This window comes from Cheilinus undulatus, linkage group 3, assembly GCF_018320785.1.
Source record: "Cheilinus undulatus linkage group 3, ASM1832078v1, whole genome shotgun sequence".
Taxonomy (NCBI): Eukaryota; Metazoa; Chordata; class Actinopteri; order Labriformes; family Labridae; genus Cheilinus; species Cheilinus undulatus.
The window spans coordinates 27,502,033-27,527,921 of NC_054867.1; the positions used below are offsets into that span (position 1 = coordinate 27,502,033).

Below are 25,889 nucleotides of genomic sequence, written 5' to 3' on the forward strand. Positions count from 1 at the left end.
ATAACTGAAAATTTCAAGGGTTGCAATCCACCATTCCCTTTAATACACAACCTTCTCTGAAGAAAGTCCCTAATCTGAAGACCGGGTAAAACCAGGAGACTTAGACGAGTGCCTGTGCTCCCTAAGTCTACTTTACATTTTGAACATGGTTTTAGCAAACTTGAATTCATTCTGTGTCTCAGTTGGGGGGTAACATGCAAGCAATGTGGTATTTTAATGACGTTTCTGTAGTTCTATTAGATATGGAGATCTCCTTAGCAAAGTTACATACTTCAGCTCATATTGTTTCATCCATGTTAAGGTTAAAATAGTTCTGTATCTGCCATAAATAACACGAGGGCATGGTGCGAAGGAAGAACCCTTGCCCTAACCTCACTGTAAGTTTTTTTTTTAGTCTACTGCAAATAAAAGAGCTGTTAGTTTATTTCTCATGTTAAATGACTCCCATACTAACCAGACTGATTCTAAGTCATTAGCAACAAATTTCAACTTCCTATATAAATGACTTGTAACTTGACATTATGAAATCATTTAGGCTTCCCACCATGAGGCTAGAGTCAGAGAAAAATGTCCTGATATGATGGATGGGATTCATGACAGGCCTATGTGTCAGCTTTGAAAGAGAAATGGTAATCATAGACCTGCAAGCAAATGGGACAGACGTTGAGTGAGATGAGACAAAAACTGACAATGAACACAAGATTCATGTAGAAAAGAAACCAAAAGACATGCAGTAGAAAGACCATTTATAACTGCTGTGAATTTTTGCTTGATTAATATCACCATGGAAACGTTATACGTTTAGTGTAATGCTCTCTGAACATACAGTAATAGGATGGCCATTTTAACAACTACAAAATTATGTGAACATTAAGCATTTTAAGGGACTTGTTAATGGGCTTTGTTATGTATTCAGAAAGGCTTGCCATAATTACTATCAAACTTGGTCAAAAATGCCCCTTTAAAAATGACATTCTTCTCTCTGGCCTCTTTTAGGACACAGGACTCTGTTTGTTGGGGTTCGGATGCCCCGGCAGAGTCATCGTCACCACAAGGCCCACGGCTCTCGCCATCGCAAGAGAGACAGACGAGCTGGAAGCATCGCTACACAACAAAGCGAGGAAACTGAGACAACTGCCTCCAGTCATGGTAACACAAACAAACCTTTCCTCACGCTGCTCTGCTGACAACACCGTCTTCTGCTATTCAAGTCAGAAAGGGAGATAGACTCAAAAAGGATGAAAACAAATGGCCATGCTTGGTGCTACCTCCCAGCGAGGAGGCTGTGGTTGTTAAACAAAGCCCATCAATACTCTGGGCACCTCACACACTTGCATAAACACACGGCACTCCAGGCTAACATCGACAAGCCTGATAATTGGCAACCAAACAGTAGAAACTAGTCAGCATGTTGCGTGTTAGTGTGTACATATTAGAGTTTGTGGGAATGTGTGTGTTAATATGATTAAAATGCATACAAATGGACAGTATGTTGTGTTTTATATGTGCGAATTTACCTCTTATTCCTCCCTCGCTTCATCAGACACACCTTCCCAGAGGGTTCAGTTCATTCTGGGCACAGAGGAGGACGCTGAACATGTGGCCCATGAGCTGTTCACTGAGCTGGACGAGATCTGTGTGAAAGATGGCAAGGATGCTGAGTGGAAGGAAACAGCCAGGTCAGGACCTCCTCTGGGAGCCGTTTGCATCAATGCTAGGCAATAAAGCCTCTGACAGGCCAGCAGCTCTGCAGCTATACTGTTCACAAGTGGGGGTTTCATTTTAACTTTAGCGGATCATTTTGAGGTCAGTTTACTCAAGCAGAAAGACCCCAAAGAGAGGAAAACAATACTGTCTGCCCAATCCAAGTTTTTAGTAAGTGTCAAATCCTAATTCTGTTCTGTGGATATTTACATCAAAATTCAGAAGCATAAGACTGCAAGAAAGTGGTTCTAGTTATGTAGAACAACAAGGTGGTTAGCTCAGTACAGTTTTCATGTAGCTTAATGAAGAACTTTCGATGATTTCAAAGCCTGATGTTACCTTTACTTAAAAACTTTCCCTACAAAAAGATCTTAAACTCACTGAGCTTGTCTTGTTATGTCTTGTTGAATGACTAGGATCAGACCTACATCTCATTGCCCAATGAACAGGCCCTCCTCATATTGATTTAATAATATCAATGCATGGATCAGCAATCTTAGAGCTATCCTACTGGCTAGCATTTGCCTACACAGGGCTCATCTTAGTATGGAAGCCAATTTCAGCCAAATAGAAAAGAAAAAAATGTGAAAGTAAGGCAGTTCTTAAAAAAATCACAAGTCATAATTATGAGAAAAAATGAGAAATTATGAGCTAAAAAATCAAATAATGAGATAAAAAGTCATAATTATGAGATAAAGTCATTATTCACAACATGGTTTTTTATCTCATAATTTCAACTTTTTATCTCATAATTATGAGGATTTTTTTTTTTTGCCTAACTTCCACATTTTTCTTTTGTTAAGCTGCGGAAATGGGCTTCTATAGATTAGCTTTTAAACTGAAGCAGAAATAGTTAAACCGGTTATTATTAGGGTCATATTCACCTTCTTCTTGATTTTACATTAACTTTTGTCAGTTCTTTAGCATGGCCATCAAGAGTCCAACATTACAGGGATATTTCTATATTTTTTCAGTTGGGTTGTATGATGATTGTAGTGCCATTAGACTCCAGAGATTTCAGTGTGTTGGCCCCTCAAACAGAATGCACTGGGGAAGCTAGGCTATGTAGTATCACAAGCAGGTATGATTGCTCTGCTTAGTTTAGTGGGTTTTAGATAAAATGGACCAAAAAAAAACAAGCTGGCTCAATTTCATGCTGTATTAAACATTTACTGAAGATACATGGCAAGAGAAAGCAAAGCAGATTGGTATTAGATTAATTACAGTTAAAAAGAGAAAAAAGGTCCCAGACCACAGCATTTTGAATGTAATTTAATACTATATAGCTTTCCATCCCAGCTGGGTTGTTTTATGCCCTAGATAAATAATACAATAAAAACCATAAGCTTTCATTTTAAATGATACTAAATCACTTGTTAACAAGTATAAAAAAAAGTCTCCACTGATGTATTTTAATGTACGTCACCTTTTTGTCACAAAATCACTGTCACGGTTTAATTGGTTTTGGATTAAGTAGTGACACCTCAATAAGCATTCTACTGGTCCACTCACTTCCTGATTCTGAGAATTTATTAGTGTTTTAGGCAAACTTTTCAGCCCCCGACCCCCAAAATAAAAGTGCCAGAGACCAGGGATCCCACTGTACCTGAAGGTGGTTGAAGCATAGTGGAACACAGCTGTGCAAATTCAAGAACAGTCATGTGCTATTATTATAAATATATTGTAAATACTATCAAGGGATGAATATTAGAAAAGACATGTAAGTGAATTTTATAGATATCTGATTAAAAAAAAATATGAAAACAGTGGTGGCCTCTCAACTGTACTTTGTCAGTCCTTAAATCCTTTCTTAATAAAGTTTCACTGAAGTCACTGATAAATTATTACAGCAGGAAGCAGCAGGGAAAGAGATGTTTAAAGTTATTTCAGTTAGCATGAGTCAGCTGAAATAATGAATCCTTATGTTGTGGATGTATGAAGGTTTGGTGGGCCCAGGAGAATTTTAAGGTTCAAACTGGGCCACAGCATACTGAAGTTTGAGAAAGGCTGCCCTAGAATATATCTCCAAGGGTGTACGGACAACCCTTTGTCTCTGCTGCAGACATCAAGGATTAAGAGTTAAATGAAAAAAACCTCAGGAGCTCCCCTAAGTCTAGGAAAGATAAAAATTACAATACTTGCCTTTCACTCAAACTTTTCCGAAGTTTGATCATTCCAGGCCCTGATTTCTTCCCTCTATGTACCTCACAGGTGGTTGAAGTTTGAGGAGGACGTGGAGGATGGTGGGGAAAGGTGGAGCAAGCCATACGTCGCCACTCTCTCTCTTCACAGCCTGTTTGAGCTCCGCAGCTGTATTATCAATGGCAGCGTGCTGCTTGACATGCATGCTGACTCCATTGAAGAGATTGCAGGTAGGAAATTGTACAACCACGTTTTCTATCCTCAGTAAAAGAGGAACACCTTCCTAAGCATTTTTTTATGATCGTAAGAGAAAATCAGTTTTATCATTGTTGGAAGAATCTAATGTCGCTAAGTTCAATGGATATATCACACTTCATTTTCCTGTCTCGCTCTTCCCCTGTGTCTTCAGTCACCTCTTACTTGTGTCCTTAAGTTGATTTTATAGTTACTGACATAAAACAGGCTCTATATCTCAGCTGAAACGCCTGCAGGATATGAGCTACAAATTGATTTATCTTCTGAGAGAGGTCACACACATACAGTACAGACCTAAGGGGAGCATCGTCGTCATCATCCTGGATGCAGGAAAACCTCAGACACACAAGTTATCAGACATTTAGAAAACAGTGTTCAGTGACTTAAAATTACTCAGGAAGTAATTCCAAGCTGTCAAGTACTATTTCATGCTCACAGGGCATCTGGTTGTTGCAGAGGCTCCGTGACATTAAGCTGAACAGTTTGGTGGCTCAGTTGTTGTTTTTACTGGATTATGCAGCTGAACTTCTGTTGAACCTAATTTGCATCAAAATCTATAATCAGAAAGAGATGTCACACAGTTCAACTTTATTTGCATACCACTGTGCAATTAACTATGCACCTGTAGAGCCACTGCATGCAAGGACAAAAATGGATAAGCACTGTCCATGAGGTTCTAAACAAGGCTGTACTTTAATGATTCATGTTCTTAAACAATGTGAAGATGCATAAGTTCAGCACTGTAATGTCTTCCTTATCCAATCCCACACGATTCACATGCACGCACACGTATAAAAATAACAGGGTTAAAGGCTCTCCATCAGTTAGCCCCCCTCACGGTCAGATTGTGACAGCTTTATGGCCTGGACAGCCTTGTTGCCTGCAGCCAATCCCCTTCACCAGCTCTTCACAGCTCCCTACCTCCCTTTAATGTGACTCCTGCCAACCGCACCTGCACTCAAAACCACAGCCAAGATGACAGAGGAGACAGACTTCTTTATTTATTCACATATTTATTTTTGGAAGAGTGGAAAACTAAGACCAAAGAGTAGAAATATTGCATGTCATATCTTCACTGCTATCAACAGGATACTTATGAACCCGCTCAGTTGAAACACATAAATGAATGTCCAAATGAGACATGGATCAGAGTACTAGATTCCAATTTATTATATAGCATCCATCCATCCATCCTCTTCTGCTCTGCTGAGTTGCAGTGGATGAAGGCTACATAAGTCATTACAGACATCCCTCCTTGCAGAAATGCTTTCCCGCTCTTTCTGGGTGATTGTGAGGCAATCCCAGGCCAGATGGGATAAATAATGCCTCCAGCAAATTCAGGGTCTGCCCTCTGATCTCTCCCAGTTGGGCATGCTCCACAGGGTGGCCCCAGGAGGTATCCCAATCAGATTTCCTTTTTCACTTGTCATTTTTCTCTGGATGTCTGAGCCCAGCCACCCTTCTGAGGAATCTCATTTAAACCGCTGAAATCCCGGTTAATTTTTATTTTATTTTTTTTTTTTTTTTACAAATTTCAAGGCTTTTTCTGCCTTCAGTTTTTAAAGAGGTGGACAGTGGATTATATTGGGTGTGACTCACCTGGGCCCGATCTTTTGGTCACAATCCAAAGCTCATGACCATAGGTGAGAGCTGGAATGTATAAATCAATCTGTGGGCCAGCCAGGCAGATTGATACCAGGCTGCCAGCAGAGATGTACACACAGGTGTCCTGAACCCCAGCAGTGCAGACTAGTTGTCCAAATTGGTACTGAAGTTTTGTAAATAAGGATTCTGAAAAACTAATTCAGGTGTCCAAACTCTAGTTTTAAACAATAAATTTGATATTAAGGAAGTTTTAAATGTTAAATCAATGATGCAAATTTTGTTTTGGTAGTCGGCATGCCCTTATTCAGCTCCAGCATGATTTAAAAAGTCTGACATTTTGACTAATGATTCTCTGATTTAATTTGATTGCAACTTTTCTAATTGAAAATACCAGCAACTTTTAATTTACATGACCTAAATGTGACAGAAGCTCAGTAAAGGAGGCTGCATTCTCTGTTTTTTTAATCCATCTCCGAGTTACTGATGATCAGAGGTCAAGAGAAGGTTAAAGGAGTCTTTTTCTTAAATCAGAAGGAAGTGATATTAGGAGAGAGGTTATCTTAAGACACACCATTTATGAGTTTTGATCCCATTTTAGGCTCCTTTGTGCTGATCTCTTGTCACTGTCCTTATTAACATGGCTGATTATGCTGCTGCTGAGCTCGACACATCGGCGCTGGCCTTGAAGTGTGCTCAGAATAAATTTAGGTACTGCAGTGTGTGTGTGTGTGTGTGTGTGTGTGTGTGTGTGTGTGGGTGTGTGTCTGCATGTGTGCTAGAGTTTGATTGACTGTGGAGGAAAAGGACAGAAGGAAAGGAAAGATCCAGGTCTGACTCAGCGAGTTGGTATGAAAAGGGAAGGAGAGGGAGGAGAGAGACAGAGTGATGCTGATCCTCTGTGGTCCCATGTGACCACACATGTCTGACACATATTGACCTACCATTTCCAACAGTTACTGACTGTTCAGCACTATACCTTCACGTATTGACAGATGTTGAAAGGGAAAAAGGAAAATCAAATATTGCGCAATTGGAAAACTCATCAGTATTCTCATCTATGATTTATTCATACAGATTATGTAATAACATTTATAGAAAAAATAAAGGACTCAAAATGTAAATATCAAAGCTGTCTCATTAAAAAATGCTTGTTTTTTTCTGTGCTCTACAGACATGGTGCTGGACCACCAGGAGGCATCCCATGAGCTGGATGACAGTGTTAGGGTAAGGGTGCGTGAGGCTCTTCTGAAGAGACACCACCATCAGAACGAGAAGAAGAAGAACCTAATCCCCATTGTACGCTCCATCGCAGAGGGAACACGCAAACAGTCAGAGCCTCACCTGGCAGGTGATTCATAGATTTTCCTCAAATGCTGACACATGTTGCACAAATGAAGCCAGCCAGCATTAAAATAGACTTTTATGTATGTCATGGTATTATATCAACAGACTTTGGTACTGGCCAGTTGAAATCTTCTGTTGTAATGATATAGAATTACCCTGGCATCTGACTCTATACGTAAAAAAATAAAGCATGAAAAGTTCTATGACATCACAAGGTCAAGGATTTTCTCAAGCAAGTTATCAAAAAATAGTAGGAATAATAGAAAAAAGGAATTAAAGTAAAAAATGTGTTCAGACACGAAACCCCTTGTGCATCCTGAGCAAATGGGTGATACTTTGGTAGCGAAGCATTAAGCAAGTGACAACTCCAGTGTTGAGTTGTTGTTCCACATTTCTCCTGAGTGGGCGTGGCTTCAGCTCATTCAACAGACACGCCCACACCATCCTAGAGCAGATTTTACTGCCTCATTTTTCATGATTTTGAAGCTTAATTTTGTAAACTTAGAGAAATTTTATTTGACTGAAATTTGATTTAGGGGTTCATAACACAGTGACTTGTCAAACAACAAACCTAAATACAGATTCATTTTCACTTAACAGGGTCTTTAATTTATTAATACTTATAGTCATGGGCACTGGTTTAGCTCAGCAGGTAGAGCAGCTATAGTCAAGCTATAGTCCTCAACGCACTTATCAATCACAGGTCTTGGCACAAGTTTGGTGCATACTTTCCTGCACTCTCTCCCCATATTTCCTGTCTCTCCTCAGCTGTCCTATCAAAATAAAGGCAAAGAATAATAAAAAAAAAGTCTAAGAGTTACATGTGTGTAAAGTCTGGTGTATACTTTGATGTTTAATCTGTGCCTACCAAAAGCTCTGCAATTCTCTGCCTCCTCTTTAAGCATCGTAGTGTACAGGAATCTATGGTTCTGTTAAAACATACACTATATTGCCAAAAGTATTCACTCACCTGCCTTGACTCTCATATGAACTTAAGTGACATCCCATTCTTAATCCACAGGGTTTAATATGACGTCAGTCCACCCTTTGCAGCTATAACAGCTTCAACTCTTCTGGGAAGGCTTTCCACAAGGTTTAGGAGTGTGCTTATGGGAATTTTTGACCATTCTTTCAGAACTGCATTTGTGAGGTGGTCTATTGGATTGAGGTCAGGATTCTATGCAGGCCAGTCAAGTTCATCCACACCAAACTCTCTCAGCCATGTCTTTATGGACCTTGCTTTGTGCACTGGTGCACAGTCATGTTGGATCAGGAAGGAGCCATCCCCAACTTGTTCCCACAATGTTGGGAGCATGGAGTTGTCTTAAATCTCTTGGTATGCTGATGCATTCAGAGTTCCTTTCACTAGAACTAAGGGGCCAAGCCCATCTCCTGAAAAACAACCCCACACCATAATCACCCCTCCACCAAACTTTACACTTGGCACAATGCAGTCAGACAAGTACCGTTCTCCTGGCAACCGCCAAACCCAGACTCGTCCATCAGATTGCCAGATGGAGAAACACGATTCGTCACTCTAGAGAACATGTCTCTACTGCTCTAGAGTCCAGTGGTGGTGTGCTTTACACCACTGCATCCGACGCTTTATATTGCACTTGGTGATGTATGGCTTGGATGCAGCTGCTTGGCCATGGAAACCCATTCCATGAAGTTCTCTATGCACTGTTCTTTAGCTAATCTGAAGGCCACATGAAGTTTGGAGGACTGTAGCGACTGACTCTGCAGAAAGTTGGCGACCTCTGCACACTATGCGCCTCAGCATCTGCTGACCCCGCTCCGTCATTTTAAGTGGCTTACCACTTCGTGGCTGAATTGCTGTTGTTCCCAATTGCTTCCACTTTGTTATAATATCACTGACAGTTGACTGTGGAATATTTAGGAGCGAGGAAATTTCATGACTGGACTTGTTGCACAGGTGGCATCCTATCACAGTACCACGCTGGAATTCACTGAGCTCCTGAGAGTGACCCATTCTTTCACAAATATTTGTAGAAACAGTCTGCATGCGTAGGTGCTTGATTTTATACACTTGTGGCCATGGAAGTGTTTGGAACACCTGATTTCAATTATTTGGATGGGTGAGTGAATACTTTTGGCAATATAGTGTATGTATGTAATGGCACAATGGTGGAGTTGTGAGTTGATAAAATTTGCACAGCAGATAATTATAAAAAGGAAAAGAGACATCAGAGGAGAGAGAATTTATGGCTGCTGTGTCAAGGACAGGGGAGTTTTTCACACTTGCTCAGCCACTGAGAGAAGCACAGAAAAGGAAATACACCTCTGATATTGTCAGATGTCTACTTATGTTCGTTTTCTGCAGCCATTTATCTCCGACCAGAGTACACAAAGCCTGTAGATATTAATCAGAGAATGGCAGTCACTGATGCTACCAAGCGGACCAATCACTCAGTTTGTGGTGTGGGTGATTTTAATGCATAGTCACATTTCTTAGAAGGTGCATGTCAGCTACTTGCGAAGGCCTCCACATAGCAAACCTATGGCATATGCTTTAGCACATTTGACACATGTATAAATCAGGCATAATGGGGCATGACTCTATTGACTCACAGGTGGGTATATTGTAGCTGTTTGCCAGGCTAAAGGCCTGCCTTAGCTTGACCTCTGTGCCTGGTATTTAATCAACAGAAGAAAGGTCGACATTCCCAGCATTCAGTGTTACTTTCGTCGACTAAAACTATGACTAAAACTATTTGTCGACAGCCCTTTTTACCATGACAAAAACTAACAAAAAAGATCTATGATCTTGCTATGATGACTAAAAATAGATCTAAAAGATCTATGATGTCAAAATGACTAAAACTAGACTAAAATGTAATTTAGTTTTTGTTGGACATTCAAAATCTGTGATATTTCTCCACTGTGGGTAAATCTGTCAAAATGCAATGCATCTGTAGCTCTTCAGCCTCTCAGCTGTAGAAAGCAGAGACCCCAGATTAATCAGAACACAGAGAACACACTACCATGATTTGGTACCACATTCAGGCAAGAAAATAATTGCTTGGACTAAGAGTTCAGACTCAAATGTAAGGACTTCTTAGGGACTAAAACTAGACTAAAATGTTTTTGTCGACTAAAACTGGACTGAAACTAAAAAGGGTAGAAATTACTAAAATGGGACTAAAACTAAAATGCATTTAATTTAAAGACTAAACTAAAACTAAAATTAAAAACAGCTGCCAAAATTAACACTGCCAGCTTTGCAGCTGCTATTAGTATTAGGCGATATGTCCTTATAATCATTTTAAAGCATTTTCTTACCTTTTATGGCAACGGTATTGGAAAATTTAGATAGATAACACATTTAAAAGCATACAAAGGATGTTTCAATGGATTTTTTTCCACAAGCAAATCCAAAGAAGAGATTGGAGTACAGGAGTCACTGTTTTCCAATTAAATCAGGGCTTTTAACAGCTTTTAACAGCTGTTTGACTCTGATGAAGATCAGAGTCAAACAGCTGTGGTGCCCTCCTCATTACAGTGTCAGCCCTGATTGGTTGCTCGGAGAGGGAAGTCAGTGAAATCAGTGAACCAATACTGTGACCGCAGTCATATCTAGCCTTCTCATCCAATCACAAATATGTAGAACATATTTACAGTGCATTTACACAATATACATAATTTATACAATATACATAGAGTGACAATTTGTAAAAGAACATTTAAATGCATTTGGTGCTACAAACCACTCCTCCTCCTTAGCCAAAACCTTGATGGTTTACTCATCTCATGTTTTAAGTCTCTCTTTGTCTCTTGTGTCTTCTTGTCACTTCTTTATAACTGAACCTGTGTCAACTTGCTATTGACTACACCATATTTCCTATTGGGGTACAATCACAATAAAAGCACTCAAGAAATAATAGCTAAAGAATTTTCCTGTGAAGGAATTGACAAATGTAGCATTTTTCATTGATTTAACATACCTTGGACATTGGTACCAGCGACTTTATACAGCTGCAATGTTTACAAATGCATTTCTGACACAGGCCGCTTCTTTGACTCCACGTGGACTTGCATAAAGCAAGTCATGAGTTCAAACACCTTTAAACAGTTGTTAAAGCTGAATCACTGCGGCGCTGGGGCTAAAAACAAACCGAGATGATGTTAAAGCCCCTGACAGACCGACAGATGTGTGCATCACTTACTGTATGCCTCTGGAGGCACTACGACTCAACACATGTATTTAAACCAGTGCTGATGGTGTTGCAACAATAGATTCATTGACAGAAATCATACTGGTGACAATATAGACACTGGTTTACTGCCATCATTTATCCTCATATTGTCTTTTTCAAAAACCAATGGATGACGTTACTAAGACTATGCCCATGTGTTATGCTGTATTTTACAGGCCAGTATAAACATGATCTATTGCATTCCCTCTGTCTCTCCTAAATACACACACCTTTTTTTTTTTTTTTTTTTTTTTTTTTGAGCAGGGCCAGCAACATCTCCCCAACCTCCAGCAGCCACAGAGCCAGCTAAAAATGGTGGTGCGCAGGACAGCACCCAGGTGGACCTCAGCAAGGTAACCCCAAAGAGCTCTTCAGATAAGTATGTGCATTTATTCTAAGGAAATCACAAGAAAATGACAAGATGTCACATCCAGCAACAGCACAAGACCATTTTCATTTATCAGCTCTATTTAAAGTTTGTTATCATTGTATGGTGAGTTGTCAACATCAAAAGGTCACATAGCACCCCCTACGAAACAACAGAAGAACTGCACTCATCCAGCAACAAAGACCATCACTGCAGGACTCTACAGCCACATAGGGAACAGATAAAAGCTCAAATGTATTTAATGCATATCTGTGAATTTGAATACCTCTATTACAGAATGCTGGAAAAGGTCAACATTCATACTGTCCTCGTTTATACTGTATACTGATTATGTCTGATAATTAAATAATTAATGATGTAAGTTTTTCTCATCTCTTGTTATATACCTTGTCTCATCAGGTGGACATGCACTTCATGAAGAAAATTCCAGAAGGTGCTGAAGCCTCTAATGTTCTGGTGGGAGAGCTGGACTTCCTGGAGAGGCCAATCGTGGCGTTTGTCCGCCTGTCCCCTGCTGTCCTGCTCACGGGGCTCACTGAGGTCCCCATTCCCACGAGGTAGAAGATCGTCTCTCCTCAATGATAGAGAAATAATGTCTTCAAATGTATAATCATGTTATTTTTATTCAGTAATACAGCATGATTTACAAACTGAATCCTTTATTTCAGGTTTCTCTTCATTCTCCTGGGCCCTGATGGGAAGGCTCAGCAATACCACGAGATAGGGCGTTCTATGGCCACCATTATGACAGATGAAGTAAGACTGCTGACTCAGTCACAGAGTAGCAGAAGAAACATTTCAGATATTAGCTCTAACAAAAGAAGGCTGCTTATTTATTCTGCTCTCACTTTTTTGGTCTGGATCAGATCTTCCATGATGTGGCTTACAAGGCAAAGGACAGAAGTGACCTGCTGGCTGGGATAGACGAGTTCCTGGATCAGGTGACGGTATTACCACCTGGAGAGTGGGACCCCTCCATTCGTATTGAGCCCCCAAAAAATGTCCCCTCACAGGTACACAGCTCACATTATAGAGATTTAATTTAATTCCTAAAGTGTAGAGGTCTTTGTCTTTTGTTTGACAATGGACTGTCACTCTGTCAACAGGAGAAGAGAAAGATGCCTGGAGTCCCTAATGGCACAGCCTACCAGGTGGAGGAAGAGCTGCATGCAGAGCACCATGGGCCAGAGCTGCAGAGAACTGGAAGGTACTCTGTTAATTTCATGTATTTATTTTTTTTGTTTTTTTAGATTTCATTGTGTCATTCTGAGTTTAATATACAACCCATTTACCTCCATAAAAGTCAAATATCAGGATATTCTGTCAAAAATTAATTGTGGGTTGTGTGGATTTTTCACCTTTAAGTTACTGGAAGGAAAGTGTGGGAGTCCGGTGACAGGTTTAACGCTCTCCACTATGTCTGACAGTTGCTTGAGCAAAAAAACCCTAAATTTAGATTTGTGTCAGGCTTAGGTGAGAGAATAAAGTGACAAACACTGACCAAAAATGACAACATGAGAGACAAGCCTGCACAAAATCCAGTCTATTTCTAAAAAAAGGCACATCAACCTAAGGAAGTCTTTTTAAAATCCAGTCCATTAATTAACTTTTGCCTTGCTGTACTCCAGGAAACTGTGAAATAACAAATAAGAAGACCAATCAGAGGATTTCTTGTCAGGAGTGAATTAGGCTTGGAAGTGTCACTCTGATGTTTCGGTATAGGCTGAAAGAGGGACAAGAAACTGAGAATTAAACAACTTCTCCCAGCTCACCAAAGAAATAGAAGAGGAAAGAGTCAGTAAGAGTCTGCTGAGCACAGTCTGCACATATCTAAACAGTCCTATATAGAAGTGGGAACAGGGGAAATAAGTGAGAACACCTTTGTAATCGACCATGGCTGTGGAAGACTATTAATTAATGTCTACTGGAACAGTAACCTTTAAAATGCCACTATGACACACACTAGACATGCTGTTAATTAGTTTTCTAAACTTAGAAGTTTGAGAAACTGGAAGAAATTCAGTAATTTTATTTTTTTGGTCAATGTTTACTTTACTGTTTTTACAAAGTCAGGGTCCAACCCCGCTGAATATGCCCCACCATACCTTTTTGCTTACTTGCCTTTTTCATATTTGGGAGTCTTTTCAATAAAACTGCTCTCGATTATGTGTGTTTACCAGTAAGTGAGCTACCATTATCAATTCATTAATTAATTTCTCATATTAAAGCAGAAAAGCTGTTTTAAAAGGGCCAACGCCTCCAGCTTGTGCTCTGAGCATGTGAGCTACAAGCAATGCATTTTGGGTAGGCGAGGACTAATTATCAGCCCTGTTAGTTATTGATGCTGATATTTGGTATTTAGCTGATTATTGGTATTAGAATTGTATTTTCATGATAATTGGCCAAAATCAATTAATTCATGGTGTGCTACTTTGGCTTCACTGTAAGCTATGTCTTTCCCCTGGTTTTGTTTTCACTCTCTACAGTCTAACGTCCTGCCAACAACACTATCTGACTGGCTGGATGACCCTGTTTCCGACTCTATCCACAGTCTTCCTCTATCAATAAAGGCACAAAAAGGCCAAAACTAAATCTTACAAAAAAAAAAGAATAAATAAATAAATGTAGGTAAAAAAAACAAAGACTGGAAAAAAGCAAGTCTACATCAAAGTGGCTTTTAAAATTTTTAACTTTTTGAAGCATTAAACTTAAAAACTCCAATTTAAGACTTTTATGGACCTGCAGGAATCCTATTAGTATATTTCCTGGCACTCAAACCAGTTTCTCAACAAAATGACCACCCTAACCAGCCTCGACTGTAGCTATTAGATTTAAAAAACAGAACTATTCCTTTAAAGAGAGTGTGTCTAAATTTCCTTTGTGGAGGGTTTGATGAATCAGAATTGCATATTTCTCTGTGTTAAAACACTTCCTTTGTCAATGGTAATTATTTTCTGTACACTTCAACCCAAATTTAATCAAACATTTTGTGACCTTCATTTTTTAAGTAAACAATGTCCTCACCCTCTCCCTTTGTTGTTTATCATCAGGTTGTTTGGTGGTCTAATCCTGGACATCAAGAGAAAAGCTCCATATTATCTGAGTGACTTTAAGGACGGTATGAGCCTCCAGTGTGTGGCCTCCTTCCTCTTCCTCTACTGTGCCTGCATGTCCCCTGTCATCACATTTGGAGGGCTGCTGGGGGAGGCGACTGAGGGACGCATTGTAAGAGGACAGTCAGAAACCTGAGGCACTAACAGTACTATAACAGTAATACTATACTAAACTGAGACCTTTTCTGTTTTTCCACACTTATTGTAGAGTGCCATAGAGTCCTTACTAGGTGCTTCTATGACTGGAGTGGCATACTCTCTATTTGCTGGCCAGCCTCTCACCATTCTGGGCAGCACAGGTCCTGTTCTTGTTTTTGAGAAAATCCTCTTCAAGTTCTGCAAGTATGTATCTCAACACCCTCTCTGTGAGACTTCAGTAATCACTGTCCTCTGGTCTGCTTTGTTAACTGATTATCCTCCACTTATCTCAATTCAGGGATTACAACCTGTCCTATCTCTCTCTGAGGACTTGCATCGGCCTGTGGACTGCTCTGCTGTGTTTGGTGCTTGTAGCCACAGATGCTAGCTCTTTGGTGTGCTACATCACTCGGTTCACAGAGGAGGCATTTGCTGCCCTCATCTGCCTCATCTTCATCTATGAGGCCTTGGAGAAGCTCTTTCATCTGGGGGAAGTGTACCCTTACAATGCACACAGTGACTTGGACAAACTCACCCTGGCTTTGTAAGTAACAAACAGATGACTCTGCCTGCATTGCTGATGTAAAGTCCTAGTTTAAGGTTAAAAAGTCCATTCTAAGAGCATTAAAAGAAAGTTAAAAGTTTTCAACAATGAGTTGTACAAAACAATACATTGTGGTGTCATCCACATGTACTCGTGGATGAATATTAGTGTCAGTTATTACAGTATTGGCCTAAATATTAGACAGTCCTGATTGGGAGATATACCCCCTTTTTAAGATAACATTTTAGAAAACCAGCAAATCAATACTGTCATATAAAGAAATGAAACCACAATTTAAAGACAATCCTGATTGTCAAGTATGTTTCAAGGAAAAAGTGGCTCAAGATTTAGACCACTGATCCAGTCTCATATTTTGGCCATTGTCTTAAATTTGGGCCAAAGGAGTAATGTAGGTCTTAAATTCTGGGCATATTGGGTAATATAAGTGTTAAATTTGTGCTACTGTGGTAATGAAAGTCTTAAATTGGGCCAATAGGGTAATGCCAGGCATTAATTGGGCCAGTGTGGTAATGAAAGGCTTAGATTACGCTCATGGTGTAATATGTCATAGATTTTGGCCATTGTGATAATGTAAGTCTTAAATTTGGGCCAATGGGGTAAAAACATTCTTACATTTGGTCCAACGGGGTAATAATAGTCTTAAATTTTGGCCAGTGGTGTAATACAACTCTTAAATTTTGGCAAGTAAAGTAATATAAGTCTGACATTTAGGCCAGTGTGGTAATATAAATCTTATTTTGGGCTGTTTTGGTAATTTTATTCTTAAAGGGATACTTCAACATTTTAGTTACCTTTAGTTGTCGGTGTAAGCTATTTTTAGATTGGCGGTGCTGAGTTAGGAGCAGCTCTGCCAACACAATGGAGTCTTATGGTATCCCTGCTTTCCCTCATCAAATTCATCAAATTCATCAAATACACAATCCAACATCTCCAAATCCATATTTCTAAATATAACACATTGAAATCAATTATTATTTTATCTTACACATGAAATTGTCTAATTTGTTAATAAAGGATATCTGAATAAGAAATTATCAGCTGTCTTAGAAGCTTTTAAATAGTTACTAGTTTATAGCAAAATGCAATCTCCTATTAATACTCTGACAGCTGAGTTGATTTTATGCATAAGACTGGAAACAGACCAGAGCAAAAACTTACACCTGCATGCTTGCCTTATTGCATTTTAATTGTTCATAGTCGATTATTCTGACAAAACAAAAGCTGCTATTCATTTTCTGTGAGTGTCTACCTCTGAGTGGCTCTCGCCTTGTTGTCTCTGTGTTTCAGCTTTTTTTTTTTTTTTTTAAAGCCATTTCATCACAGTCTCCAATGCAGCTCCCTTTATGTCTGGCCTAATTTGTCTGAGAGCCTGTTTTTTAATACCCTGCCACTAACATTTCTTCTGTTATTCCCTCTTCAGCTGTAAGTGTGCAGAGCCTGATAGTCCCAGTAACAAAACCTTAGAACTGTGGAGTGAAAAAAATATCACAGCCTCTGCCGTACCGTGGGCCAACCTCACTGTCAAGGTAACCTAAAAATGTGGAAACATGCTGACACCTTGTGTCAGTGTAACTTTCACATGATAGCACACACTCCATTAAGTGTTTACCTTAGTTAACATTCAACTAACCCCCTCACCTTTCTCTGAACAGCTAACCTCTCTTAAGGACCTTTGCAAACACTGAAAAGGACATTCAATTGATTAACCTTTCACTGCTGGCTGTGTTACTGAGCACACCAAAGGCTTATTTTGATTCTTACTTTATTTTTTTGTACTGTGAAAACTCCTTCGTATTTGTCTGGTATTTTAGATAAAACTGTCTTTTGGTCTGTTTCCTCCTGAATCCTCACGTGTTTTTGTTCCACTCTCTGAACATATACAGGAGTGCATCAATCTGCAGGGCCATTTCATTGGGACATCTTGTGGCCACCATGGCCCCTACACCCCAGATGTTCTCTTCTGGTCCACCATTTTGTTCTTCTCCACCTTCTTCATGTCTGCCTTCCTTAAACAGTTTAAGACAAGTCGTTATTTTCCCACCAAGGTAATAAATAGGCATGATTCTCAGAAAAGGCTTGAAACATCAGTTATAAGACTTGACTGATGTCTGAATGTTGTTGTCGTTCATGTCCAGGTGCGCTCCATGATCAGTGACTTTGCAGTGTTCCTCACCATTGCCGTCATGGTTCTGCTTGACTATGCAATTGGAGTGCCCTCTCAGAAGCTGAAAGTACCCAGCAAATTCAAGGTACGAAGGAATAAAAACTTTCATATAAAAATTGGCCTGGATGTGGTTAAATCATGACCTCACCCCACTTTAATTGAATCCTTCAGCCAACAAGAGACGATAGAGGATGGCTCATCAATCCAATAGGGCGTAACCCGTGGTGGACAGTCCTGGCTGCATCCATTCCTGCACTTCTCTGCACAATTCTTATTTTTATGGACCAACAGATTACTGCGGTCATCATCAACCGCAAAGAGCACAAACTACTGGTAAGACAAAATCTTAATATCCAAATCACACACCAATGTCTTTGTGATGGCTGCTGCTCTGAGGATAAAGACCATCCTACACTATGTAGAAGAAATGTGGTTTCATACCTGGATTCTCCTGTTGGCACGTCTGTCGCCCTAAGACTTTAAAAGCTTAAGACAAGAGTTTGTGAGCATCTTTCAAGGCCACTCCTGGCATCAGTGTTGCTATCAGCTTGAATGGTTATAAATGCTGTAAAATGTTGAGTGGTCAGAAACTAAAAAGGCTCCATGATGTGTCTGCACAGTCCATTAACCGTCTATAAAGCTGTAATCGTGCTCCTCGTCTTTGAGCTTTAGTTCTGTTCCTAGCAGTCTCTCTCTTTTACAGAAAGGCTGTGGGTACCATCTGGACCTGCTGATGGTCGGGGTGATGCTGGCTGTGTGCTCCATCATGGGTCTGCCCTGGTTTGTCGCAGCAACAGTCCTGTCAATTTCCCATGTCAATAGCCTGAAGCTGGAGTCAGAGAGCTCTGCTCCGGGAGAACAGCCGCGCTTCCTGGGCATTAGAGAACAGAGGTTCACCGGCCTGGTCATCTTCCTGCTCATGGGCTGCTCTGTTTTTATGACTGGAGCCCTGCAGGTTAGTCAAATGAGCCATGAAATGCTGCCCCCCTCTGGCTGGAACATTAGGTTAGAAGGGAGAAAACTGGAAAATGTGGCCAAAGCTCAGTGGTGTGTTGTTTTCTTCCCCAGTTCATTCCTATGCCAGTGCTGTATGGTGTTTTTCTGTATATGGGAGTCTCTTCGTTGAAAGGCATCCAGGTAAGAAGCATGATATTCATAAATGTAACATCTTCCTTTATGTTAAAGAACAATTTCAATCAGGGTTGTCTAGTGCTTTACTATTAAACTTTGATATGATACAAGTAAAATGTCATTATATCCTTAGCTCTCATACCACAGCAACCAAAAGGGAAGCTCAAGGCAACCAAAAGTCCATGTTTTATTGTTTTAAGGTTTTTTTATATTCCAGGCAAGCGCCCTCATGACATTGCACAAATATATCAAAACAGCTTTACCTCCTCTACTATCTGTTTGTGAGAAACATAGGCATAACACCTTGGTGTCTATGAGACACCAAAGTTGCTTAAGAAATACCCATATTTACTTATCTGTGTACTCAAATGGACTAGTGCTGCTCTCTCATGGCAGCTTTTAGTTTATTTATTTATCAAGGGACAGCGTGCAATTAATTTGGCTAAAATATGAATGAAGATCTGTTGCTTTTTAAACATTTCCGTCATTATTTATATTGTTTATTATAAAAGTAACTGATATCTATTTTAAAACAAATGGAATAAAAAATTACTACCTCACTTTCAAATCTGCTTTTTCAAAAGTTTGGCAAGATGGTTTAATTATATTAGTAAGTGAACAGATATGGCTTTAAGTAGAGATGGGCCCATCTACTTTTTTTAGTTCCAATCTGATTCTGATATTTTTTCAAAGAGAAATAAAATTCTCTCTTTTTTGTGGTATTACGTGTAAGGGTACTCAAAGCTCTAATTACTTGAAACTAGATTTCTTATTCAAAGACCAAAAACTGCATATATATATATATAATGAATATATTTAAACTTTGTGCTAGTGTCACATAGGAACAGAAGCAGTAGCAGCAACAAATTTGTTTTCAGATTAAATATTTGAATCTACAGTGTACTGCAGACACAGTAGCAACAATTGCACACAACCAACAGCACCACAGGTTTACAGCAGCAAACTGAATATGTAAAACAAAAGTACATTACTGTATGCAAAATAAAAATGCAGAAATAAGTTACTACAAAAATGAAAACAAAACTCTTCAAAAAAGGAAAACAATAAAACAATTCTTCAATTATTATATAGTATTTAGGGACTCTTGCAGTGGGAAGCAACTAATGTGAAGTTTTTAAACTACAAATTAACATAGAAAGAATGATGCTACTTTAAATATTACTACAAACTCAAGGAAAACAATATTTTGAAAGATCTGTCAGAACTACCAGGTTTATTGCTGATTTAAAAGCACAGCATGTTAAATTATACTCCAAGCTTGCACATACACATTCCTAGGTTGCTTCCAAAGGACCAGGAAGTGTTTAACTGGAGCATTTCTCCCTCATTATGAGAATTTTATGAACAAAAATAGAACATCAGTGTCCTGTTTAGTAAATACGCTTTATGAGGGGCTGTTTTTATTGAAAAAAGTCCTAAATGCCAAACAGGAGAATGAGGCCACAGAGGTGGGCAGGGTTGAGCAGCGCTGGTCTGAACCATCTGAACATGCCTGGAATGGGGAGGCCATAATACTGAGGTCTATTCTGGTGATTAAATTCCAACCCATGGCAGCCTCCATAATAAGACACGCCCTATTACGATCATACAAAATAAAATGTCTCAGTCTTTGAAAACTTAAGGAATAGTCACAATTCTGTAGTAGCTCAAAAAAATATCTAACCTAAGAATTGTCACTTTTTCAGTTAATATAGCTATTTTAGTGTACAAATTCAACATATCGCTATAGGACTCTTTATAGCTGCTTCTCTGACCTCGCTTAACGCCACAGCCCACGTCTTTGAATCATCATGGACTTAAAATAAGTGAGTCATTTGTTAAAAATACTTTTAAACAGGTGCTTAAGCCATTGTAATATAAGTTGGCACAGCTCATATTAAAGCAACAGACAGTACAACAGAGTATAGTTGTTTCATTTTGCTGTTAATAACTTAAAAAGGAGAGGACATCCTTTTAACCTCATCACTGTGCTTCACATTAATCACACGGACACAAATGGGTGATGATTGGGTTTTTATCATACTCTCTTTAGTGGCAGAGTGAAATATGATGAGTCGATCCAGGCGGAGCTGTTTGTCACAGAGCTCTCTTCTACGCTGTGGCAGCAACACAATGCATGCATTCATGTCCCAGGGAAAACGTGGAATATTTGGTTCAGTACCATCAGTGCGGTCCGATATATAAACATATAAACAGAAATGTCGGACCTGATCCCAATATTGGATCGCATCTGGCTAATCTCTAGCTTTAAGTCTGCCTACAGCTCTGATTTAGAAATATCGTCTCTGCAGATGGAAGTAAGTCAAACATGTGCCAAGTTGTTCTCTTGCTCCGCTCTTCAAAGCATCTTAGTCATTTGGCTGTCTCGGTTATGCCCTCTCCTAATCTAATTAATTTGGTCTCAATTCAGTAAGGCCTGACAGTTAATACTCAAACCAATCTTACTGAATTTGTCTTTCATAATCACTTCTTTTCTCTGACCATTATCATCATCTGTATCCCAGCGCTATTCTTATTAATTAATTTCTCTCATTAACCTCTCTGGCTCTAACTTTCTCCACCACCTGCCTTCATCTCCTCAGTTCTTTGACCGTCTGAAGTTGTTCGGCATGCCGGCTAAGCACCAGCCAGACTTTATCTACCTGCGCCACGTCCCTTTAAGGAAGGTGCACCTCTTCACTGTCACCCAGCTCACCTGTCTGGTACTGCTCTGGGTCATTAAGACGTCACCTGCAGCCATTGTTTTCCCCATGATGGTAAGCTGACCACCACAAAAGCCCCTTCTCTGTCTCCACTAGTCTTCAGTTTATATTTTTAGCTTATTTTTACTCTTGTCCCTGCAGGTGTTAGCTCTGGTTTTCGTCCGCAAGCTGCTGGACTTTTGCTTCTCTAAACGAGAGCTAAGTTACCTGGATGATTTGATGCCTGAGTGGAAGAAGAAAAACCTTGATGACGCCTCCAAAAAGATAGAAGAGGTAGTCTGAGTGGCCTCTTGAAATGTAAACATGAGGGTAAATTAACATGCATGTGTTGACTCTATCTGTTTGTGGCGGGCGGGGGTGTCTTTGAGGAATCACAGGTTATGCTCAGTGCCAAGACGGATGATGCAACTTCTGTTCAGATTCCCATGGAGAGCAGCAAGCCTGGTCAGACTTCAAAAGCACATGACCCCAGGTTAGAGCACACACGCACAGACACTCACACAGACAGGACAGCAGAGTGGTCAGACATCCATGTGTCTTGTTTGGTTGTGGTGGTTTGCTTTTAAGTGCACCCTGTAAATACTTACCCACTAATAACACCTGCTAAAACCCAAATCATCCCCAAAACTTTCTTCTTTCTGTCCTTTCCATCATTTTCCTCTCCCTGCTCTGCAGGTGCGACCCTTCTGATATTAATATATCTGATGAAATGTCTAAAACCACCGTGTGGAAATCCCTAAACTCCAATCAAAAGGACACTCGTCCTGTGGCTGCTAAGAAGGCAAGGCCATTCCTTCTTTTTTTCCTCACCCCTGTCATCTGGAAATTCCCCCACCACAAATTTTGGTCACTTGCTTCTTTGATGCTTTGAAATAGCTCCAACTAGTAATTGCAAAATGGCATAAAACTATTCTTTTATCCGTGTTAACTCTGGGTTTGTTTGTGCTGCTCTGCAGGATTGAAGGGATCGAGTTCATTGATGAATAATGAATATCCACAGGCTGGCAGGCTCAGCTGTGTTACATGACTGCAGTTCTGGACCATGGGATACTGCGATCTGGCGCCTTTAACAGCCCGCCACTTCAGAGATACAAGTCTTGATGATTTCTACCAGCTACACACAACACACAACACTGATAACATGTTGGGCACAGAACATGTGCATGCTCTTCTATTGCTGTAAGGACTAACTTGCCTCAACCCATACATTTATACTCATTCATGACCTTTTTAACCAATCATAGACGTCTGGGATTCTGGCTTGTGCACTGCCACTGGCTTTCATCAAAAATGTGTGGTTCAAAGATGAGAAACAGTAAAGGATAAATTTCCCCCTTTCAGTAGGTTAAAATATAAAGTTTTTGTATGGCTCAGTATGAATTAATATGTGTAGAGAAATGGGGCATGCTTTGGTAATGTAATCTAGCTGTAAATCCTGGAGATTTTCCATCCATAGCAATAGTAATTAAAAAAACTGTAAGAATACTATGATAGCTGCTGGCAGCCTCTGTGATTTTACTGAGCTATAGGGACATTCATTGATTCCCAACAAAAAGGCCTGCATTTAATAAAAAATCATTAGGAGGTAGCATCTCAAACTGCCAGTCTGTCACTGCTCTATTTCTAAAGTGTCAACCAAAAAGTGTGGCTGGTCTGTTTTTAGATCACAGAGACAGCTGTTGTTGCTCTATAAATATAGTCTTTACAGCCCAACATCAATAACACAGCCTGTTGTAAATTCTTTTGTTGGGAGAATTTCTTGCATAATGCCAGGGCTAGCATAGCAGTAGCATTAGCAGTGAACTGGACTTATCACAGAATCATACCCAGATGTCATAACCTGACCCTCCAGGTAAACTGATTCATGTATCCATTACACTGAAAATATTGAACATCCGTTGGGGAAACCTCCCTTTCAAAGTGTTTCAGAAGGACAGGACTTTTCAAAATATTCTTAAAAGGTGATTGGACAACTGTTCAGTCTGCCACATTAATTATGGACCAATCAGAGCGACAAGACAAAATGAGGTTGTAGGCATGTGCAGCCCCAGCAAGAAACGTGAGGTTTACAAAAAGTGGAGTTGGTTTGTGGATAAAACTCAAGCTGAGGCCAGTCAGACGGAGTGTGTAAATATCTTCTATTCTGAGAAAGGCATTCAGTGTGGTTCTTTGCTCCTTGAACAAAAAGAAATGCTGGCCAGATCTGATGAAAACTGTTGCTAAAGCTACATCCAAGCTAGGAGCTTCACTGGCAGCAGTCATTGCGAAAGGCTTGAAATATGAGTAAACACTGGCTGTAGCTAATACCATCTCATGTTGAAGCAGGTAGGGAGAAGAGTGAAAACATCTTTTTCACAAAGGAAAGCTTCCAATGCGATTCTTTGCTGTTCTGTTAATAAAGAAATGTGCTCCACCTCTATTTAAGCTGCTGCAGTAGTTGCATCTGAGCTAATCGCTCCACCAGCAGCCACTGTATACCGGCTTCCAGTACAACTAAAGTCCGCCCAAACTTACCGGCTCATTCTCCCAAAATGACGCTGATCAGTCTGGTCTGTTTTCAGACCAGGCACAATTGTTTCAAATTGGAGCTTTGCAATATGGATCGGCCTAACGAAAACCATGGAATCTGGTTACACATGCCAGTTTATTAAATCAAACTAATGAGGTCTAAAAACAATCCAGTAAAAATGTTCAATCTTCAAGAAGGTTATGATCAGTATTTTCAGCTTTTTGAGGAAGTGTTGATTATATTATGCAGGATGTAGTTCTACAGCATTTATAAAATAGCACTGAATTGTGCTAATTATTTTTTCTTTAATTTGGTCCACCTCATGAAAACGAAAGAGGAGGGACTGGCAGCTTCATTACCTAATAAATACTTTTATCTGTTTTATAGCCATTTATAAAGTTGCAAACATGTAAGTAAACAGTTCCTGTTTTACATATCCAGTAGACATGGAGCCTCACTGCAATAAATAATTATTTGTTAATGGCCTTCTAATGAATCTAAGAACAAATCTACTCTTTATTTAGTTCACAGAGGAATAATTCTTCTTTGCCGCTAGATGCTCAGACAGTTTGAGTACAGCAGGTTTTTACAGATCATTCTTCTGATGTAGTACATCAGTGGGCAGCTAGGTGTAGATCTGAATTTAGCTGAAAAGCAATGCAAATCTAACGGAAACTTTGGATGATAATATGAGGCCAGTTCTTTACTGTAAAAAACCTTGTTAGCTGACACCTACTGTTAATAAAACCTTTGGATTCCTATTGCAATAGAAGAGCATACACAGATCTACAACATCCAAAACCTTGACACTACACCCTCTCACCTTATCATGAGAAACACAAAGACATTTCCCGACCTCCACTGTATACTGATGGAGAGTAAATCCTCCTTTAAAACAAGCCAGGTTCTTTATAATAATCCAAGTAGGCTTTTTTTCTGTCATTGATCCCTAAATCTACCTGTGTGTCTTTTGTTTCATGTGCTGACTGTTTATTACTTCTAACAGTGATGAAATGGTCCAGTACATTTTAGAGCTACATGACAGGTTCAGTTATACATAGATTTATCCTCTTTTGTGAGCATAAAACTTGGTGTCAGTTTTGCGTGGTGATGTAAACTGAATACTGTTAATGTTTTAAGACCCACAGGGGTGGCACACAAAAAATGAAATGCAATCTTTTCCATTTATGGATGTTTTACTTGGACTAATGATTGTGTGGAAGGGAGATAGTTCTACAGAGTCTTGGTCACTTGTTAGTGTCTTATTTCTTTACCTCAGACAAGTTCACAAATGCTCCTGCAAGGCACTTTGGATGACGTCAGGTCAGGGAATGAAGAGCTGAAAAATGATGCAAGGTTGTGTGTCCCTATGATCAGGAAAATAATAGCTTTTAAGTTATGTTGTTGTTAGGGGGGCTTTTTTAAGCAATAATTTAAAGCGTATCCAAATTGACCTACCACTTCTCTTTATTTATCAGGTACCTTTGTGCCAGTCCAACCTTTTTGATGACTGAGTGTAAACGCTTACTGACCTTTATTTTCTGTGCCAAAAAAGAAATTCCAGCATAAACATACTAAGAGCAAAAAAATACTCCAGCATTCACTAAATGAATTCAGGAGACATGAAGGCTTAAATTAACAAGATTCTTCTGTAATGTTTTTAACTTCATGTCTAGCTAAAGACGTGAATTCATTTGAACAGATGTTTCTTTTCTAGTTTTAGACATGAAGGTCACCTCAAAGTTTGGAGAGCCAAAGGGCACAGAGAGATTATGACGTGCAAGATTGATCCTCAATAGTACTTTCTTTGTAGTCGCACTTTCTGTAGATAAAGAGTTTGTGATATATTTTATTTTCATGAGATTACAGAATCAATGATTTAAAAAGTATT

At 39.6% G+C, this 25,889-nt stretch overlaps 1 protein-coding gene across 1 annotated transcript in view; it reads left to right on the forward strand.

The window, feature by feature from the left end:
• slc4a8 (solute carrier family 4 member 8) overlaps positions 1 to 22,451 on the forward strand; it is a 47,755-nt gene extending 25,304 nt beyond the window's left edge. The window contains exons 3-25 of the mRNA XM_041782656.1: positions 997 to 1,149; positions 1,544 to 1,679; positions 3,916 to 4,076; positions 6,878 to 7,054; positions 11,532 to 11,620; positions 12,055 to 12,212; positions 12,324 to 12,411; positions 12,522 to 12,668; positions 12,762 to 12,862; positions 14,706 to 14,880; positions 14,977 to 15,110; positions 15,205 to 15,450; positions 16,892 to 16,997; positions 17,355 to 17,516; positions 17,607 to 17,720; positions 17,807 to 17,968; positions 18,339 to 18,590; positions 18,704 to 18,772; positions 21,370 to 21,543; positions 21,631 to 21,762; positions 21,858 to 21,961; positions 22,165 to 22,270; positions 22,446 to 22,451. Coding sequence (XP_041638590.1) covers positions 997 to 1,149; positions 1,544 to 1,679; positions 3,916 to 4,076; positions 6,878 to 7,054; positions 11,532 to 11,620; positions 12,055 to 12,212; positions 12,324 to 12,411; positions 12,522 to 12,668; positions 12,762 to 12,862; positions 14,706 to 14,880; positions 14,977 to 15,110; positions 15,205 to 15,450; positions 16,892 to 16,997; positions 17,355 to 17,516; positions 17,607 to 17,720; positions 17,807 to 17,968; positions 18,339 to 18,590; positions 18,704 to 18,772; positions 21,370 to 21,543; positions 21,631 to 21,762; positions 21,858 to 21,961; positions 22,165 to 22,270; positions 22,446 to 22,451 — 3,152 coding nt within the window. The remainder of the gene's footprint in view (positions 1 to 996; positions 1,150 to 1,543; positions 1,680 to 3,915; positions 4,077 to 6,877; positions 7,055 to 11,531; positions 11,621 to 12,054; positions 12,213 to 12,323; positions 12,412 to 12,521; positions 12,669 to 12,761; positions 12,863 to 14,705; positions 14,881 to 14,976; positions 15,111 to 15,204; positions 15,451 to 16,891; positions 16,998 to 17,354; positions 17,517 to 17,606; positions 17,721 to 17,806; positions 17,969 to 18,338; positions 18,591 to 18,703; positions 18,773 to 21,369; positions 21,544 to 21,630; positions 21,763 to 21,857; positions 21,962 to 22,164; positions 22,271 to 22,445) is intronic.
• The last annotated feature ends 3,438 nt before the right edge of the window (positions 22,452 to 25,889 follow it).